This window comes from Polyodon spathula, chromosome 15, assembly GCF_017654505.1.
Source record: "Polyodon spathula isolate WHYD16114869_AA chromosome 15, ASM1765450v1, whole genome shotgun sequence".
In the NCBI taxonomy this organism is placed as follows: Eukaryota; Metazoa; Chordata; class Actinopteri; order Acipenseriformes; family Polyodontidae; genus Polyodon; species Polyodon spathula.
This window is the reverse complement of record NC_054548.1, coordinates 31494665-31516790: the sequence shown is the minus strand read 5'-3', so window position 1 is coordinate 31516790 and position 22126 is coordinate 31494665. Positions and strand designations below refer to the sequence as shown.

The window sequence follows — 22126 nt, the reverse complement described above, 5'->3', positions numbered from 1 at the left end:
TTCACCCCTCACTTACCTTGTTTGCAGTGTATGCTAAATGGTTCCAAATTGAAAATGTTATCTGTTGCTCAAACAGGTTGCCATTAGTTTTCAAGCCTTTGTGTTCCTCTCTGACCTTTCACCTGCTTCATTGTAAAGTATAAAAACATGAGAAACTCGGCTCATTTTGCTTGTTCAGTTAGCAGCTTATTGATCCCAAAATGCCATCAAGCAGCTTCTTGAAGGATCCCAGGGTGTCAGCTTTAACAACATTACTAGGAAGTTGGTTCCAGACTCCCACAATTCTGTGTAGAAAAATGCCTCCCATTTTCTGTTCCGAATGCTCCTTTATCTAATCTCCATTTGTGACCCTTAGTCCTTGTTTCTTTTTTCAGGTTGAAAAAGTCCCTTGGGTCGACAGTGTCAATGCTTGCATCAGATCGCTGCATAGTCTTCTTTGTTCAAGACTGAATAAATTAAATTCTTTTAGCCTGTCTGCATATGACATGCCTTTAACCCAGACTAATTCTGGTCGCTCTTCTAGAGCAGCATTATCCTTTTTGTAGTGAGGTGACCAGAACTGAACACAATATTCTAGATGAGGTTTTACTAATGCATTAAGTTTTAACAAAAAAAGTAAATACATTAGGAAACAACCATGTAATAGGCATAATGTTGATTTATAAAACTAATGCTGAATAAGATGTCTGTGTTATAAAGTGCCAGAGCAGCTTTTCTTCAGTCCAGATACTGTATCAAAAGGGAGAGACAGAAACAGAAGTTGGACTGAGAAGTTGTTTACAGTTTGAACACCGGTACTGTATTTACTGTAGAAAAATTGCATAAATCACTAGTATAGGGAATTGGGGGACATGCTGCAGAAGCGTTATATCCGAAGCATCATAACGAAAAGCCTTATAGTGAGGGAGCGCTGTATAAGCAAGCATTTTGTTGGTCTTTTTTATAGCTTCTCCACATTGTCTAGATCAGGGCTTCTCTAACTCGGTCCTGGGGACCCCGTGGCTGCTGGTTTTCATTCCAACCAAGCTCTCAATTACTTAACTAGACCCTTAAGCAAATTATTAGTTCAATTAATTAGACCCTTTTTACTTGTTTTCAGCTTTTAAACAGGTATAGTTCAAGTTACTTATCAAATGTTATAGCTAACTTCAAATATGCAACTGTTCAAGAGCTAAAAACAAGTAAAAAGGTCTAAGCAAATTATCAGTTCAATTAAGGGTTTTTCTTTTTTTTAAGTAATTGAGAGCTCGGTTGGGATGAAAACCAGCAGCCACAGGGGGTCCCCAGGACTGAGTTTGAGAAGCCCTGATCTAGATGAAGACATTTCTGAGTCAACAAAAACTCCTAGGTCTTTTTCATAGATTCCTTCTCCAATTTCAGTATCTCCCATATGATATTTACAATGTACATTTTTATTTCCTGCGTGCAGTACCTTACACTTTTCTCTATTAAATGTCATTTGCCATGTGTCTGCCCAGTTCTGAATCTTGTCTAGATCATTTTGAATGACCCTTGCCGCTGCAACAGTGTTTGCCACTCCTCCTACTTTTGTGTCGTCTGCAAATTTAACAAGTTTGCTTACTATACCAGAATCTAAATCATTAATGTAGATTAGGAATAGCAGTGGACCTAATACTGACCACCATGGTACACCATGGTTAGTGGTTACCTCACTCCATTTTGAGGTTTCTCCTCTAATATACTTTGTTTTCACATGTTAACCACTCCCTAATCCTGTTTGCCGTTGGCTCCATCCCTCCACCATGTCGGAACAGTGCTGAATCAGCTGCTCTGAGCTTCAGCTTATCAGAAAAAAGACGCAGCCGTTAGACTTTAAGCTGCAGTGATTTCCCAATTTACTGTGTTTTCTGATTAAAGCAATTAGATGTAAATTTCTCCTTAACTGCTTCTACTTCTCTGTACTTTTCCACGCCTGTACTTCTCCCATGCTGTCGCTTCCACTCCTATCAATTAAAAACAGGGCATTGGAAAGCGCATGACAAGATGATGCATCCAGAAAATAACTGGATAAGAGTTGTGGTTTAATGATCAAATTATATACAATGTTGGATGTTTACATAGAAAGTATTGTTTTCTTTTTATTGTTTCTGCAATACATTGATTTAATTAGAAACAGACCATTGTCAGAATAAGAAAAAGTTAAAAGTTAAAAAAGTCTGCAGCGGTTGCTCTTTTCTTGGTCGAAGCAGGGGTGTTGGTTTTATGCCTGGAACACATCACGCTCAAGGGAGACTTGAGCACTCCACAGAGGGGCTTCTGCTGGGGGTCAAAGGCCACTCGCGATGTTCCCGCTGGACTCACTAATATGCTTTTGTCAGTCCTTCTGAATTCTGTTTAAAAACAAAAAACAAAAATCCTTGAAACACAGATACAAGTTAAAAGAGCAACACTTATAGAGGAAAACAATATCTATATTTGAGGGGGACTCTGCCCAGGGTGGTACGTCAGGCATGATGCCAATAGGGTTTGAAACCAGACTAGGCACCATGAGAACGCTTAGTGAACATTTAATTAAATGAAGGCAAATACTGTGTTCCCCATAAAGATTGTGGTAGACATACAAACACGTGGGTAAGTTTACCAGTTAAATGAAATGTATAATTTAAATTTGTGACAAAACAAGTTATACTAGATACTGCACTCAATACAGCACTAACACTACCCATGTAACACACATTTAAATGCTTTATTTAGTTTCTCATTAAAATGTAATGTACTGTACAATTAACTGTGCTGTATATTACATTAGGAGTGAGAAAATTAGCAATAGTAGCAAAAACTTTTGTATCTCATGAAAGAAACATTAAACAGTAACAACCACCACCACCACCACCACCACAAGGGGTCTCAATCTGTTAGCAATCCAGGGAATTTTTAGATTAAAAACACTTTTAGCTTAAGCACATACCCTCGAATTAAAGGCGGGTTAATCTAGCAAAAAGAAGAAAAACAAACTGAATCACCTACCGTGAAGAGTAGGCTAAATACGTTTTTAAACAAAATAGACAATCCAGGACCGTAAACATACCAAAATGTAAACTTAGAGGCTATCTGGTTCTATCATTCTGTATTGCCTGTTCATTATCATTATCCGTTTAAAACACTGGGTTCTTCTGAAACACTGACAATAAAGAACAAATTCCAGTCCTTCATTTATTCATAGGAACTGGCAGTTACTGTAATGTGTACTATAAGCACATATGGAAAGGCAAAACATAATATTAGATACAGAAACACAGCAAGAATAAAACCAATAGGTTACTGGTAGCGTCCCATAGAGTAAACAATATATATCCACAGGATTGCTCACATAAATGAGCTGTTTGTGTACTGAACAGCAGCCTTCTGTACAAAGTATTGATAAAAAAAAGAGAGGAACAGGAGAGATGCAAACAGCCCAGATTGTTACCTGCAGTCTTGTTGTTGTTCAGTCCAAAGGTGACTTTCTTTGAACCCGATTCTGGTGTCTGCAGCCCCTAAGAAAAAAACCCATCAGCTATTTAAATTCTTCTTATTAATATTTTTAATTATTATTATTATTTTAAATTAAGATACAAAGTTTTAACTGCGCTAAGAAATCCCTATTGCTAAATTTCAATGTACCAACTCTCTCTTCTCTTACCAAAAGTGTGGATTGTTTACTCACCTACTGTAGTGTAAAACACCAAGTCCAATGAAAATAATGGTTGGCTGCTTTCATGTCAGAAAACCTCAAAGGCCTTCTTTTAATACAAGTAAACGACAAAGTCTCTAGCTTCTCCTGATTTACATAAACTATTCACATAAATTAAATCTCCTAAATCCATCAAGCACAACAGTCAAGTGTAATTAGGCATTTTTTTGGCTAATTCCTATTACCAATATTCCATATGAATAACTGGAAGATAGATTCGATACCAATCATTCTTTTCTCATTAATAAGTGGTCACGCTACACAAATACATTTATAAATCTGCGTTTTAAGCTTAAAATATTTTAAATACATTTTACTGCATTATTCACATAGCATTGCTTATTGCAAACATAAAATACAATGTAATTAACATGAAAACTAGTAAACTACCATTAAAAACAATTAAAAAAAGACAATAAGATGGCAGATGTTAGAAACTGTAAATAATAAATGGGCACCAAACACTCATTTCTGAAACACGTTTTAGAAAACAAAAAGAACACGTTAACTATTCTGAATAATTTCTTCCCAAGATCCTTATAGATTTTTGTTAAAACTACCGTTAACGTAAAAGTGTGTAGGCTGCACTATACCACACGTACACAGGCCTATTTATTACTACTGGTACCTAGTTCTGTTTTAGTTAACATGACAACTAAAACTTTACGGCACTGCAGCTAGTCTCAAACCGTTTGAAACTGGGCATTGCTGTGTCATCGTGAAGAGTGAATAATATTAACAACAACAATACCAATAATATGTGATTATAGGGATATATTCTTATATCAGCATTCATTGGTATGATTTCCTGTAACATGGTCACATGGCAGCCATTTCATTGTCCAGCAGTGACTAAAGCAAACCAGTTTTGATTACAGATATAAAAATGTGCAGTCAAAAACACTTTTGAACATAACTTACACATTAATTGTTCCAGCTAAACAATTTAAAATAAAGAAATTAAATAAAATAACCAAGACACGATGTTGAAGATATGACACATATATAGCAGATAGTAAATGTGTGATTGATGCTTTGTTAATCCTAAGAACATTTGTGCATAATCCATTCAAACACTCTGGAGATATCATTACAAAAAGCAAAGCTACAAGGTGGCTGCTCGGCAGAGAAGCAATTAATTTTGCAGCAGCAACAGTAACAGAAACATTAGTCACAAAAATGAAATGACCCTACCTGTTTGGCTGCTCTGGGCTTGCCACCATTGGCACGCTTGAAAAATAATGGCACTGGGAAGGAGGAATTTTCAAATCTCACAAACTCCGTCTCTGTGATTGCCTTGGATTTTTGGAGTGGCTTCTCGGAAGACACAGAGTTGACAGTCTCTTCTGCTTTCTATTAAAAAAAAAAAGGAAAATATACATATTGCCGAAGCGCTTTAGTATAGTTCTTCTTAATCTACTTTTTTCTTCTTAATTTACTGATTTTTGTAAAATCTGACACTGGAAATGTGTCAGATTTTACAAAAAATGCAAAGGCTAATGATGGCAGCACTATGAAAATTGGAGAGTGCTATGTTTGTGCATTTAGTGTCTTAAATCATCAGGATTTGTTTGAATGAGTTTTTTTATACCATGCAGGGTTCCCACCAGCACTGCTGAGCGTAACAGGCTGCTATGTTGTTACCTGGAAAAATGAAGCTGTAATCAGACCGCTATGCTGTGTTTTCAGTTCGCGTAACGGCCAAAAAAAAATTATAATCCTGTTAAACATAGGTGATTTATTCCTTTATGTGAGAAATTAGTTTGCTTAAAAATATCTGCTTCAACTCTTCAATGGGTTGGTTGTGACATCATGTTTGGTGCGTGCATGCGACACGGAGACGAGATTGAACTTCACTGAACTTTATTAGCACATTTTTCCCTGTTGACAGATGAGGCTAGATCCTGGGTGAGCCCCTATCATTTGCAATACAATACATACTATATGTAATTTGCACTATAAGTCTGATTCCTATTTAATAAATGCCAAACTTAGTCCCATGTGAAAAAACATTGTTACAGATTTCCTAAATTCTGAATAGGTCTGCAGAGATATTCATGTACTGCAAAATCCTTTACATTATTTTGACTAACGCAGTTTTCTTTCCACTACAGAACAGTAAAGCAAAATTGTGCCAGTAGACAGTGCTATTACTGTATGTTAATATTATTGCCTCCCTGACCAACCGCAACTCTAGTTACACAAGACCGTACTAATGTGATTAATATTAGTAGGACTGTGCTACTGTTTAAAAAAAAAAAAAGTTTTTTTTTTTTTTTTTTTTTACCCTATGACTACTGACAGTAATTTTGCACCGATTCTGGCATTAACCTTTCTTTTTAAAATAATAAAATGTGTTTATCATTTTATTATCATGTTTGAAACCATGACTGCTTCACCTCCCTAGTATCACACTACACTATGTAACACAATTTTTGTTCCTGGGTAGTGTTATTTCCTAATTGCTTATGCCTCAAAAGTACAGAAAATGGCTATTATTCCCCACAAACTTTGTTTTTGTGACCAGGACAGGTAAATTTCAAAATATCACTTTTCCAATGAGAAAACGGGCGCTTGTGTCTTTTCATTCACATAGTCAGAAAAAAACATATGAATCCAAATTTACATGTATTTATAATAAAGTAATACAAAAATGACTACAAAAGATTTAGAAGTGAGTAGTTTTTCGAGATTTACGATTTTTAATTTTTTTTGGACAACCTAATATTTGCTTTTTTTTTTCATTTAAGAACAAAAACAGCACTAATTACATCCACATAATCGTAGGCCATTTTAATGTTCTGAAAGGTAAAAACAGGTTTCTCAGTCAGACAGAAACGATAACACTGCGGCAAAAATTCCCTCGGTCCATGTGTTGCTAGGCAGTATGTTATCCTATGACGCTGATTTGTCATAATGAGGTCATGCATAAAGGCAGGGGAAACCCCGTAGAGAGGGCTACAGCCGTGACCTGTGTGGTCAGAATCAGCAAAGGCACTGCGGAGACCTCTACTGGATTGTGTGTGACTGGGAAACGATTTAGCCGTCAAGCAGTGTTAAGTGAGGATTAATCAGAAAGACAAAGTTTAGTTGAGCACTCCCGGTGAAGTTAGGGTTTGTTTTGTTTGTTTATTTTATTGTGTGCATAAAAGTGCGCAAGTATGTACTAAAAAAGAAAAATTCCAGTGTTAGGTCAAATAACTCGTGCACAACGAAACCGAGAGCCAAAGGCTCGGGTACACTGGATAAAGTAGGACAAAAAATTAAAATGCTACACAACAGGTTTGAAATTGCGCATTTGCCGAAATGCATTACTGTGCTGAAAAAACAAAACCCGACTAGAGACGAAACAAAGAAAAACAAGCTGATAGAGCAGGAAAATATTTATGATCCGATGTAGAAAACATTGTTTGAATTAGGGATGTCAGCGTAAACCGCAGTATAAACTGCCACGGTTTGAAACCGCAACTATTTTTCTATACCATGATTACCGAGTGCACGCGTTTAAGGTGATAGGGATGCGATTTTTTATTCACAGTTTCTCTGTGTGCCACTGTGTTCATTAGAACTAACTAATGTCGAACACTGACATCTCAAGCAAACGTGATTGTCAGTAAATGAAACACAAGGAGAGTAATTTGAAATAAAAAAGCAGCATTATTTTGCTGAGCCTGTGTGAGGTGGACTGAACACTACTTCCAGTTAGGCAGTGCCTGATAGAACTGTAGTACCAGTGTGTTGTATTTGTTTTAAAACTTTAAAGTTATTTTTCTTGTCAATTACTTGACTTTCTTTAAATAACCATTTAAAAACAGATTACAATAAAATGACATACCATAAAGTCAAAATTTGATACCGTGACCTCTCTAGTTTGAATGGAGTACTTTGTATAACTGTAATACATACTGTAACTTGTTCTGCGTCAGGGCAACGCAGTGGTACACTTGTAAAGTACATGTATGGTTCTGATTAAACAAAATTAATATTTTTTTACAGCTGGAAATGTAATGCAATTGTACTGCATTGTATGCAACACTAAGATGTTTTGTTATGCTTATTTGATGGTGCGGTTTAGTTTATTTAATTTTTGCTTTTTTAATTGATGCAAGCAGCACTGTTTAATAATTTTCTTTTAAAATTTGAATACAACACGATGAATTTATAAAAGCCAATGCAGCAGGAACTATTGTCTATGGTACTGGAATACACACAGAAAAGGTAAACAATCAATGACTGAATACAGCAGGGAGGAAATAACACACAGCATGCAAACAGACAGCAAATACAGTACATAACAAATGCATGGAACACTACAATATCAATATTTTATGTATTTTGACAGTGCATTAAAAATTTACTAGAACCAATTATTTAGAAATTTTGAACAGAATAGTTTCTAGCAGTTTAAAAACAAAGACAAGATATTAAACGGAATAAAATGTTAGCAAACAAGGGTTATTTTGAAACTAAACCTGTGTATCTATTTGTCTGTGTTGAGCATGTAGGGAAAAAAAATTTAAAAAGCTATTTTAACAAAAAGAAAAAAAAAAGTTTTTTCCTAAATTTGAAGTCTCAAAAAGGCAGAAGACTTTCAAGATCAAAATGTAATGGGATGCAATTACCCAAGCCTTTGCAAGTGAAGGACTTGCAGCACTGGCAAATAAACTGCCTTTAGCATTCTGGCCGAACACTGATTGAGCATCCATGGCATATGGTCCACAGTACAGTCAGGGAGGACCAATGCAGTTTGTATGCTGCAAGGTTACATGAAGTAACTTTAACATTTAAACACCAGTCCAATTAAAAGGTGTGTGGCTAACTACCCCAGAACTTGAAGTGGAACAGAATGAAAGTGAGTTAAAGGCAGTGCCCTTAACACTCTGGTCTCAAAAGCAGGGTTCTGCTGATCTAAGACATTCAGTTGGTAGAACCTGGTAAAAGTATGAGGCATGGCTCATAGTGCAGCTTTGCAAATGTCTGACACATGCGGCCTGAAATAACGGCCAAGAGGTTGCAAACCCTCTTGTGGAGTGACAAGTCACCTTTTCTAGCGGGGGTTGGCTAGATCATATGCAATCCTGACCGTGTCTGCAATCTACCTCGATCTTAGACCCGAAGCAAACAAACAATTGCTTGGATCACCACCATCATAATAAGGCAGTGCTCTAATTGGACAGCACATGGAGTTTTCTCACCCAGTCAGACTGGAAAGGATGTGGGATGGAAGGCCTCCAATTCCACTGATATGGAATGTTGATATGGAAACCAGAAATGCTTTTAGGGAGTAAAGCAGGATTAGTGAGGAGAGTAACCTTAGTTCCAGGTGTGGAGGGAGCTTTCCCTTCATCAAAAAGGTCCTGCAAAAATTGCAGTATATCTGTACGACAAGCTGGCTTTAGTGGTGACATCAGACCAGAAATGAACACACAGCACTGCGAGAGAAATGGTGAATGCAAGCGCTGCTGCTCAGTTTAAATAAAAGGTTTGAACAAACACAAAAACATTTTGTAAAATAAAATGGCACAGTAGCCAAAACAAACAGACAATAAACACAAGCGAGTGGACAAACACACAAACAAGTACCATGCTGGTTCTCCAGCACGAGTTGCAATTGTTACTGTAAATATAAATCTTCTCCTCTCTCACCAGTTCTCCACACACCGAACACCCAACCCCAAGTGAGTGAAAATGTGCCTCTTTTATGCAGCTGTACCGAGACTCAATTGCTAATCAATCATTCAACTGGAATCTCAGTACATCTGCACGTGTATTAATTTGTGATCCCCGTGCTTCCATACTAAATACCCACTGAACTATGCAGGTGAAGAGAAGGTGCAATCTTTGTGTCTAAATACAAATATACATTTAAACACTCGTGCTCATTACCTACATTTTATCCCGTGTACCAACTACAATAAACCAACATTAACACACCACACGCAACACACAACACACAAATACACAGGGGTGGGGGACATTGCCACAATCTACAAGTTGTGGGGTCCAGTGCATGCAACTGACACCATGTCTGGAAGACACACCATCATTTTCTTCAGAGATTGCGACCATGAACGCTGAGACCACCCGCATTTCGGGGAGCCAGGGTTATGATATTAACCTAACTTTGCCTTTCAAGTAGGGAATATTAACCATTACAAAATGGGTGTGTATACCCAAGCTGTCGCAAAGACATGACATACAACCCAACTGCAAGCTAGGACCGCTTGTGTCACAGTAATGTTCCAATGAACACATTAAGATGAACTCCCCTCTAATGTTACATCGTGAGGGTGGATTGGGAAGCCCCACTCAGTACTCCTGTGCCAAATCCAGGATTCTGCGGGTCGGGACATTCAGCTGACAGAACCTGGCAAACGTATGGGATGAAGCCCAAACCGCTGCAGTGCAAAATTCCTGAATAGATGCACCCTGGAACAAAGCCAATGAAGTAATCTGACCACTGGTGGAATGGCCGGTGAGCTTCTCAGGCAGGGCGAGATTGGCCAGTTCATACGCAGTTTGTATTGCGCCTGTTATCTATTTGGATAGACGCTGTTTAGACAGAGCCTGTCCCTCAGGCAAAAAATTATTCGACTGTCTAGAGCTTTTAGTTCTGTCCGCACAATACACTAATGCCCGCACTGGGCAAAGCGTATGGAACTGACGCTCCCTGTCAGACTGGAAAGGAGGGAAATGGAAAGTCTCCAAATCCACTGACTAGTTAATGTGGAAAGCCAAGATTGTTTTCGGCAGAAAAGCTGTGTTAGTACGAAGTGTAGCCTATCCTAAAAGACAAAAAAATAAGCCCAGCTGAATACACGGGCTCAAATGGAGGTTTTGGCAGTACATTAAGTACCACATTTAACCTCGATCGAGGAAAGTCCTTCACTGGAGGCCTAAGCCACCAGGTGCGTTTTAAAAATTGCCCCGCCAGGAAATTAGCTCCTGGGGAGACAATCGAAATGGCTGCCAAATAGACCTTAAGAGTAGAAGAGGGTTCTCCTCATGAAAAAGATCCTGCAAAAATTGCAGTATAACTGCCACATGACATGTTGTGGGTTCAAACCCACAAGGCAAACACCATGTCTGGAACACACCCCACTTGCAACCATACAGGGAACAAGTAGAGGCTGCCCTGGCGTTTTGCAGGGTGTTAGTCACCCTGGTTTGATAATACCAAGCCCCTTTCACACTGGCATGCTCTACCTGGGTCTGAACCTCGCGCCATGCAGGTCGGGTACGCAATTTCACACTATGTTTGATAAAGCAGGGTTGACCTGAGTGACAGACGCAAGTGCACCACACGCATAACAATGCCCGGGAAGCAGCTTGTTACTGATGCTTCCATCCAAACCTCTTTGGATTGAACCCTCAGCCCAAATGTTGATTAGAGCAAATGTTTCTACATCCCTGCTGCAGTCTGGCTCATGCTGTGTCTCAATCAACACAAATATGTCTAAATAGAATAAACAGAAACGTTCCTTGTGGAAGTGAAGCCTTCACGCAGGCATGGCTGTTTGTTATTACCAAGGTAGGTGGTTTCACTGGTTACTCATGACCCGGGTCCGGATCCCGGGTAGGAGTGCCAGTGTGAAAGGGGCTCCAAACGGCTCAAATGCAGCTGTTCAGGGGCCAAACTCAGAGCTGCAGGCTTGATGGAGATACAAGGTTCCCTGTACCTGACTGAGCAGGTCGTGATTTTCAGCCAGGCTCCACGGCTGGCCGCTCAGTAACTGCATCAGAACTGGAAAACCACACTCCTGGTCAGTAAGGAGCTACTAATAGCACCCTTACCCGGTCCTGTGAAATAGACAGGCAGGTTGGTTTGCATGTTTCACAAGGATAAGACAAAGGCATAATGCAAACAGCAAGCATTGCACAGAAATGTACAGTTCCTGGCTCAGTTAAAAACAGTGACTGGACTGTCAACAATGCATCACCAGGATAAAATCCAGGTATGATGCAATGTACAGTAAGAGATAAAAACAATCAGCGGAGTGTCAATACGGCCTGCTTTCTACTACGCAGACAGGCTGGCTTTGCCTGTGTCACAGGGATAAACCCTGGCATTATGCAAATAGCAAGCAATGCATAGTAAAAATTTACATTTGCTGCCTTAGCGTGCTAGACAGTAACTGGACTGTCAATAAGGCCTGCTTGGTACTAGATAGGCAGGCTGGGGACTGGCAGGTTGGCCTTGCATATAATCACAGGGATAAAACCTGGCATCATGCAAATAGCAAACAACGTACAGAGAATGCATCACTGCTACCTCAGTTTGTTAAGACAGTAACTGGACTGTCAACAAGGCATGCTTGGTAGTAGACAGGCAGGCTGGCTTTGCATGTGTCACAGGGATAAAATCCCAGCATTATGCAAACAACAAGCAATATACAGTAAAAACTGTACCTATGTACCATTAAGACAGTAACTGGACTGTCAACAAGGCCTGCCTGGTACTAGACAGGTAGGTTGGATTTCTATGTGTCCAAGGAAAAAAAATCCTGGCATTATGCAAACAAGCAATGTACGGTAAAACTGTACTGGTGCTACCTCATTGAGCTAGACAGTAACTGGACTGTCAACAAGGCCTGCTCGATACTAGCCAGGTAGACTGCCTGTATGTGTCACAGGGATAAAACCCCAGTATAATGCAAATATAGCAAGTTACAGTAAAAATTGTACAGTTGCTTCCTCAGCTTGTTAAAGACAGCACTGTACGAACATTAGTGGGGGTTACACCTCCCCTACGCCCCCCCTTGTCATTCTAGACCACTCCCCAGAAGAAGCTGGACGTGTCTGCTGAAGCAGCAACACTGCTGTGTAACAGGGCGGGAGCTGTAGCTCCTGTATGCAGTATTTACTGTAACAGGGCTGGCGCGGTATAAAGTACTTGTAACCAAAACTTAAAAGCAGCAACACCGCTGTACAGTATGGTACAGCTGGTACTGGACCAGGGATAGTACTGTTTAACCTATTTTTAATAGGGTACTCACAGCTATCAGTGAGGGCTGACAGTACCGCTGCAATGACACTATCACAGGTAACAACACTTGTTACTGAAGTTCGGCACCAAACAGTAATCTCGAACTTGCAGTTACTGCAAGTGGCACATTAGCAGGGATGCCCACCTGCAAGTCAGCCACTGGCCAGACTGTGTAATCAGTGTGAACACAAGACAGGCAGCAGCCTGCAACAAAACAGTAACATCGGTCTCCAAGGGTCTGGGGCGACGAGTCGTAGTTACTGTATGTGATGAATCAACAGGGGTGCCCACCTGCGAGTCAGCCACAAGCTAATTCTAAATTCGCGCACCAAAATAGAAAAAGCCTGCTTAAAAAAGCCTTTGTAATAACACTGCAGAAGCAGTACTAAAACAGCAAATTCCTGCTAGTAGGAACGCCTACAATAGCTGCTCGAAATGTTTCAATACTTACCGCTGTACGAATTGAAAAACAAAAACACATATATACACACATCATTGGAAACAAAAGCGAACCCACACGGTCCACAAAATATTCTTATATTTATGTGTATGTAATAAATACCCAATAATATATATATACTCCATCTGGAGCGAGTCAGTGTAACGCACTAGGATCCCGGGAAGGAACGGCTAATCGAGCCGCAGGCTTGTCACCTTGCATGTTATTGTCACTGGAATACATAATGCCATGGGTTTAATGCTTCTGACAGGAGTAAATACTAAGAAATGGTTTACATTTATTAAGTTTGTGATTTATTAAGCTGAAATACTGAAATGGCTCTCCCGTTTTTCTCCCGAACAATTCCAAGGGCAGATTTTCTTGAGTATTTTGCTCAAAACTACTCTTAAAACACCTTTGTCAGCAAACCTTTAATTTCTGCAAAAGTCGTGTAAGCCTGTAATTACTACAATCTCCGTCTGTGCCGAGCAAAAGCTAGCAGACAACAGAGATAAGGCACCACTGGTACTCAAAAGGTATTTATGTGAAGACCCTCCCATGGGGGTTTCCACATGCCCTGAACCCCCTGGCCGTTCCAGTCAGCTCCACAACCTAGGTTAAGTGTCTGTGGTCACCACCTCTCCTTGTGACACGGAGCTGTGCCCAACCAGAGACGAGCTGGTTGTTTCCACCACGAGAGAGCTTCCAAACAGTGACGAGATACTAAGCAGATGATTCTGGTCCAAGACAGGGTGAAGGACCTTGTGGTTGAACCAGGCTTGGAGAGGGCGCAAGTGCAGGAGCCCTGAGGCGAGAACCTGAGATGCTGCCATCAGACCTTGAAGTCTCCGGAAAGTCAGTACCCTCACAACTGCATTGGGCTGAAAATCTCCAAGCAGACAATTAGCCTCTGGATCCTGTCATCCGAGCGAGCAGCAATCATGTTTACGGAATCGAGGGCGACGCGGAGATAGACAACCCTTTGAGCAGGCATCAGCCTTCTTTTTTAATGGTTCACAGCGAAGCCTAGCAGTTGGGAGGTGGCTGGTGACCAGTCCCTTGTGCAACACTGCCTGTGCTTAGCACATATCAGTCAGTCATCCAGGTAATTACGAACTCATGCTTTTGAGTCTCAGAGGAGCCAGTTTAGCACCCATGCACTTTGAGAAAGTGCGAGGAGCTAGATAGGCCAAACGGCAGTACACAGAACTTGTATGCGGTCCCTTCAAAAGTGAACTGCAAATATTTCCTGTGGCTGGATTTTATAGGGATGTGAAAGTGGTCATCCTTGAGATCCGCCATAGTGAACAAGTCACCTGACCTGACTGACTGCAACAGCTGCCACGTTGTAGCGTCATACTCTCAAGCACAGATTGCGCTGTCTGAGGTCATGGATTGGTCTGAGACTGCCAATCCCGATTCGGTACCATGAAATACCTGGAGTAAAACCCTTCTCTCTTGTTGAGAAGGTGAACAGTTGAAATGGCCTGTTTCTGCAGCAGGGCTGATACTTCCTAAGACACTAAAATAGTGTCTTGAGGGTTCATGACCATTGCTACGATTATGCCCTGAAAAGGGCTGAAACGAAACTTGAGAGTAGACAGCCTTGATGGTGGTAAGCACCCAGGTGTCTGTGGTGCATGATCGCCAAATAATCTAGGAGGTCCTGATAGAATGGGCCCTGGACCTGTGGCAGCAAAACCCTATGACTGCTGGCTCACAGGGACTGTGCCTGCGGCTGCTGCTCGGGAGCAGGACGCTAGTAATTGCACCGGCCTCCACGCTGTGCACCCTGAAAGCGGGTCTGTGCATTAGCCCTAGCAGGGGCTGAATGGCCTGCACCTGCTTCTCATCAACTGCCAGTCCAAACGCAAGACCCGGTGTTACAGGTGCATCAAGCAATGACGCCTTGTAGTTGTCAGGCATTGGGGCCTTAGAAAGCCAGAGCTGCCTTCCAAGCTCAACTTGTCCAACCGATGGGACGAGGACCTCTGGTTAGTGGACAGAGCCTGCAGCAGCCTGGACTGGTAGGCCATGCGACTGTAGCTACCCAGGAGTGTGCAAAACGCTGTGGCTGCACAGGCCTTCTTCAGCATCAGTTCTGTGACGCGGCAGTTTGCTGGGACATGAGATGAGCTTTGCAGCTCGGCCAGATTGGGCATCTGCACCAGAGAGGCGATGGAAGGTTCAACACGCGGAAACTGGCCAAGGCCCAGTTTATCTGCGTCGTACACCCTACATAGACTGTCCAAAGATCTTCAGACAGCAGGGGCAGTTGCCGGACATGGTCAAGATGATTGCACCTTGCGCAAAAAATCCAGGAGAACTGGGGGGAAGGCGCATGCTAGCATGTAGCAGCAGGGACCCTATGAAAAGATGGAGCGTTTATGCTCATCTTCCGTGGGCCAAGGCACTTGCAACACCGTGGCAGCACGTCTGATAAAAGCAGTGAGCTCTTCTGACAGAGGGGCTTACCCTGGGAGCCAAGATATCATATTCCGCGTCCTCAGAAGGGAAGACGTCCTCCAGGGATGTGCTTTTGTAAATTTTTTTTAAGGTTGAAATGCTATGCAGTGTCAGTGTTTAAACATAAACCATATCTACACACACACACACTTTATATTGCATTCTGATGTATACCAACAGCACTGGTTAGTATTTTCAAAGCAAAGAAAATCCTAAATAAGTCAATAACGTTTTAACATCACGAAGACTTTATACAAAAAAAAAAAAAAATGTACACACCAAAGTATATATTTAAATGTTTATATTTAAATGTTCTCTTCAAATCAAACAATGGTTGTAATTCTAGTTGTCAGTGGAGACAGAACTATGTACACAATCAACACCTTTTCTTTTAACAAAAGAAAAAAAACAGGAACCTATTCTGTTTGCTTTTTTTATACGGTCATTAAAAAAAAAGTTAAATAAAATAACATGATCAATCTCTTCAGCCACATAACCCGCTGTACAGTACTAATGCAAAATTGCTACAGGAAAACTAAGTAGTCAGTCACTTCTGGAAAAGGTAATTACCAGGGATAAAACAGCACAGGAGTTTGGAATTGGAAAGAGTATTGTGACTGATTAAAAAGTCTGCCTCAGAGATTAAAATGTATTATTAAATATATTGCTCAATTTAAAGTGAAAAGATCCTCTTACCATGTGGGCTGTGTGGAAGTAAAATTTCTTAAACTGCATTCTTGAACAGCGGGCAAGCTTGCTTTCCATTGTTCTCTTAGAAAAAGAGCTGCAGTCTTTACTGCTCCCTCCGTATGCTACCTTCCCAGACAGTAGGATGCACTTGTCATGTTTATCCTCTGCTAGAATGTTTCTCCTGCAAACAGTAAAAGGGTGAAACCCAGCCATGGAGCAAGGCTGAAAAAACAGTTCAGCTGTTCAATGTATGTGCACAAGAAACAGACAGCAATGCTGACAGGTGCTGAAAACTGTTGTGTACACAGAGTGCACAAGAATGGAGCACGGTCTTGGTGCTGAACCGCACTGAACCGGATCACTGGTACCAACTCTGGTATGAACCAGATGACTGGAACCGACCTTGGTACCAATAAAAGGCGACTGGTACCAGCTCTGGTACCGGCTCAGGTACCGACCAGGCCACTGGTACTGACCAAGCCACTGGTACCGGCTCTAGTACCAGCTCTGCTAGCAACCTCGGTACCGGCTCCACACTGGTACCAGATGTGGCGTGCAGGTGAAGACCTGAAAGAGCCACTGGCAACTGCAAGCACGCACTGTTCAACGGGCTGCAAATAGTCTGCAAACTAGAAAGAATCCAGTAGCCTTTGTTGTCAGCTACGCAAAAGCAGACACAGCAACGACAAAGACAGACTCAAATATTCAAAAAAGCTCCTGCCACTTCAACAGCACAGTGCAACTAAAAAGAAATTAACACTGGCAGTTTCTCAGTAGCATAGGAAGCTAACTGGAAAAAAGTGCTTAAAGTTTACTAAATGTTTGTCCTTAAATCTGTTACCTTGAATTGTGGCATCATAAGCATAAGGTGCCAATACTTTTGTCTGCGATTGTATCATCTCCACTTTTTTGGGGATCAATAAACTTCAATTCTGACCCAGGCAGCATTACTTACACTAAGTTTGGCCTCTGTAAGGACATTTAAGTGGCTCATTTTATTTACTTGGGTGGAAACTGTGACAAATTGCACAAAAGTCCCTGCCATACACTCTGCTTCAACTCTGGAAATTCAAGAGAAAACTGAAATGAACCCAAATATAATAATTTTGTCTTTTGAACTTTTGACAACCACACAAGATTGAATCGATCACAGAAAACTCAACTGTTGTTAAGGAAGGGGGAGAGGTTTTGAACGTTGTGCACAAAGTACAAATTAAAGCAGGCAGAGGAGTGGGGTCAAAAGTAACAAAATAAATTACATAATTAAAAAAATGTAATCAAGGCATTTTTAGGGTCCACAGTTAACCATGACGGTGGTTTTTTTAATTATGCAGCAAAGTTGTAATATTTTTGGACATCATATCAGAACGCATAAATACTTACACAGCTCTTTTTCTTTTTCTTGCCACCATGTTCCCTGAGCCCATTGACCTCTGCAGGGTTAGCCACCTCAATCTTTCTTTTTTTCTTTTTCATCATCTTTTTTGTCTGGCTGCTTTCCACCTGCTCTGCTGCTGGGTCCACCTGAACCAGCTCAACTGTCTTCTTGGTATTCTTTGGTAATTCTGAGGGGGAACGGCCTTCTTCCAGTGGAGTGGTTTGCTCAAGACATGGTCTTTCTCCGTTCACTCCCAGGACTCGCAACCTTTTCATTTTTTTGCCTCTGGAGGGGAGAATGGCAGCTGCAGCTTCCTTTGCTGTCTTCTTTTTCCTTTTCTCTCCTGTATGCCCGTCTATGTTGTTGCTGCTGGGGTCTGCCACAATTCTCTTGGGACTGGACTCCTTTAATTTTGTCTTTTTCTTCTTTGCCTTAGTTTCTGTTGACTCTTCTGTTGCACAGGGTTGTTTCAATTCGGTAGAAGTCCCTGCTGGAGAAGCCTCTGTGTTCTCTTTCTTCTGCTTTACTGTGCCATTCAGTGTCTTTATCTTTTTTCCCCCTTTCTTTTTTTTATCTGTAAGAAGAAACATTAGAAATCAGTCATCTTAAAGTGAAGCTAACACTTCAGCTCCCTGTGTCACAAACTCAGTCTATCCTCCCTGGAGGCTGGAACCATGGTAGCGAGGCCAGACCACGAGGGAGACGTTAAGCAAAGGAAGAATCAGTAAGGTGTTAGGAAGCAGCCATAAAAAAAAAAAAAATTAAAAATTGTTATTACCTGAACAAAAGTACTGGCACCCTACAACACTTAACCCTTGCGGACTGTGAGCATTTTGAGGGCAGACAGATGACTTAACTTTAGAGCATGTATCAGACAAAATATCTACTTAAAGTATACAGTGCTACACATTTCTAAAAAGTTGATGCTCTGCAGATTACTAAATAGATAATGATTTCATTCTATGATCAAGTATACCCACATTGACCTAGTTTGAATGCGACACACTTATTTTTTCTTTAGAAATGTCCTCATAAGTGTAATTTAATGATCTCCTACTTAAAATATGTAAAGTTATCAGCGGTAGCCACACAATGCAGGAACCAGAATCTTAAATCATTTTTTAAATATCATGTATGGTCTTGATTTTATACAACATTGTTTGACAGTGCACATTTTTACCTTTTTGAGAAGTGATTGGCAGAGTTTTAGCTTTTTATGTGAGTTAACATATATATCTATTTAAAAGCATAGTGCAATACCTTTTTGAAAAGCTGCGTATCTGTAGAACCTGGACATACAAAGGGTTACACTCTGACATTAAGTACAATCTAAAATGACCCTAGAAAGCAAAAACTTACAGCCCTTCCATCTGCTAGTAGCCTGAAATAGTTAATCTTCCAACACAACAACGACCCAAAGCATATGGCTAAGTTCAAGAAAACAAGTCCTGGAATGGTCTTCCCAATCACCAGATCTCAATAAATTGAAATGCTTAGGGCATCTGAAAAAAAAACTTGTAGCCAAGCATTGTGTATCTAATCTGTCTGAGCTGAAGGAACTATGCAAGACACAACAGGCCCAGATTTCACAAACAAGATGTAACATACTGGTTAAGAATGATCTTAAACTTCTGAAAGCTGTAATAAAAGTGAAAGGAGGACACAATACTATGGTAAAGCAGGGGTGCCAATACATTTCTCATGAACTAATGCTTTAGAAATAAGTTTTTTGATGAAGCGTATTTGTTAAATAACTAAACATTTTGTATTTTGTTTCATTAAAAAGTGGTTAAAAGTTTACTAAATGCTGGTCCTTAATCTGTTACCTTGAATTCTGGTATAAAAAGGCATAGGGTGCGAATACTTGTGTCTGCAACTGTATAACCGTCAAATTAAAAGAAAAGAAAGTAATCATGTTTTTGCCTCGTATCACAACAAAGTGCACTCACATACACATCGGCTCTTGATGCACTGTACAGAAAACAAGCATTATATAGTATAATGCAGTCATCCCATGAAGCTCAGTGAAAAAATATTTCAGGAGAGCATTTCTCCCCCCTGCCCGTCTGTGGCAGGAAATGGCGTTGCGGTGACTCAGACCAGAAGAAAGCACAACCAAAACAAAGGTACAGTGCAGTGGCACGTGCGCCGTTTTATTAAAGAACAAAAAATAAATAAAATATTTGAACAAAAATAAACACTTGCTCGCAGAGCAGAAATAAAACAATTAAACAAAATAAATCACAACCACAAATAAATTAAGGTCCGGCTGGGCAGTAGCCTTCACCGATCCTTATTCTTTTAAATTTGCTTTCTCCTCTCTCACTCCTCGCTCGGTCTCGTTCCTCCTCCAAACACCCACCTAACACGGAGAGCTGCAGGCTTTTTATACAGGTGACCATCTCCCGATTAGCAATAAATTAATCACTTAATTCGGGAGATGGCCACCTTCTGCACGGGTTTTAATTATTAAATGTGGATGGGCTTCCCATCCACACTGCAAAACAAAACGCATGGCGCTTCGCCGTCAAATACATTTTTAAAATAACACAAAAATGCACGGCTGTGCCGTCATACAAAATAATAAACAAATACAAAATAACACAGGGGCGGAGGGGGAGACCCTGTTCTAAAAATAAACAAACAATATGATTCAACAGCAGGGCTTCCCTACCGCCCTGCTACACCGTCACAAAAAAATTTAATATTATAACAGTATTTAAGTTTAAATGACATGTCTATCAAGACAGTTTTCAAACAAATTTTCATATCTTAATAGCAACACCACTGAATGCACGTTTGACTTGACCGATTAACAGATGCCTCTATACAGTGTGAGATTCTGGTACTTTCAATAAAAGAATGCCCTTCAGGTTTCATTACTTCACAGTGGTCTATTACATCAGATAATAAAATACCTTTCTCTTTGGCTGCCTCACTGCTTTTCTCCAGCAGACTTTCTGTATTCCTTCTCTTTTTCATTCTTTTCCTACTTCCAAATAACTCATCATCATCCTCGTCTGTGGACACCTCCTCAGGGTACTCATCCTGGGGAAAGATTCCTGGAGGGAGAACAAAGAGCTTCAGTCATCAAAGGCAATAAATCCCCTGGGCTGGATGAGATCCTCCCAATAGTACTCAAAGAAATGAAAGAAGTAATTTACAAATCGCTAACCAAGATCATGCAGCAGTCTCTTGACACAGGGGTGGTACCGACAGACTGGAAAATTGCAAACGTAATACCGATCCACAAAAAGGGAAACAAAACTGAACCAGGTAACTACAGACCAGTAAGCCTGACTTCTATTATAAGCAAACTTATGGAAACTATAATAAGATCCAAAATGGAAAATTACCTATATGGTAACAGGGTACTGGGAGACAGTCAACATGGTTTTAGGAAAGGGAGATTGTGTCTAACTAACTTGCTTGATTTTTTTGAGGATGCAACATTGATAATGGATAATTGCAAAGCATATGACATGGTTTATTTAGATTTCCAGAAAGCTTTTGACAAAGTCCCGCACAAAAGATTAATTCTCAAACTGAACGCAGTTGGGATTCAAGGAAACGCATGTACATGGATTAGGGAGTAGTTAACATGTAGAAAACAGAAAGTACTGATTAGAGGAAAAACCTCAGAATGGAGTGTGGTAACCAGTGGTGTACCACAGGGATCAGTATTAGGTCCACTGCTATTCCTAATCTACATTAATGATTTAGATTCTGGTATAGTAAGCAAACTTGTTAAATTTGCAGACGACACAAAAGTAGGAGGAGTGGCAAACACTGTTGCAGCAGCAAAGGTCATTCAAAATGATCTAGACAAGATTCAGAACTGGGCAGACACATGGCAAATGACATTTAATAGAGAAAAGTGTAAGGTACTGCATGCAGGAAATAAAAATGTACATTATAAATATCATATGGGAGATACTGAAATTGGAGAAGGAATCTATGAAAAAGACCTAGGAGTTTTTGTTGACTCAGAAATGTCTTCATCTAGACAATGTGGGGAAGCTATAAAAAAGGCTAACAAGATGCTCGGATACATTGTGAAAAGTGTTGAATTTAAATCAAGGGAAGTAATGTTAAAACTGTACAATGCACTAGTAAGACCTCATCTTGAATATTGTGTGCAGTTCTGGTCACCTCGCTATAAAAAAAGATATTGCTGCTCTAGAAAGAGTGCAAAGAAGAGCGACCAGAATTATCCCGGGCTTAAAAAGCATGTCATATGCAGACAGGCTAAAAGAATTGAATCTGTTCAGTCTTGAACAAAGAAGACTACGCGGTGACTTAATTCAAGCATTCAAAATTCTAAAAGGTATTGACAATGTCGATCAAGGGACTTTTTCAGCCTGAAAAAAGAAACAAGAACCAGGGGTCACAAATGGAGTTTAGAAAAAGGGGCATTCAGAACAGAAAATAGGAGACACTTTTTTACACAGAGAATTGTGAGGGTCTGGAATC

The 22126-nt window shown here is 40.4% G+C and overlaps 1 protein-coding gene across 1 annotated transcript in view; it reads right to left on the bottom strand.

The window, feature by feature from the left end:
* Nucleotides 1–2066: 2066 nt before the first annotated feature.
* Nucleotides 2067–22126, bottom strand: part of LOC121327833 (ribosomal RNA processing protein 1 homolog A-like) — a 71625-nt gene continuing 51565 nt past the window's right edge. Inside the window, exons 12-16 of the mRNA XM_041272075.1 lie at nucleotides 20572–20715; nucleotides 17659–18227; nucleotides 4889–5047; nucleotides 3431–3497; nucleotides 2067–2351 (exon numbers count right to left, since the gene is read on the bottom strand). Coding sequence (XP_041128009.1) covers nucleotides 2161–2351; nucleotides 3431–3497; nucleotides 4889–5047; nucleotides 17659–18227; nucleotides 20572–20715 — 1130 coding nt within the window. The 3' untranslated portion in view covers nucleotides 2067–2160. The remainder of the gene's footprint in view (nucleotides 2352–3430; nucleotides 3498–4888; nucleotides 5048–17658; nucleotides 18228–20571; nucleotides 20716–22126) is intronic.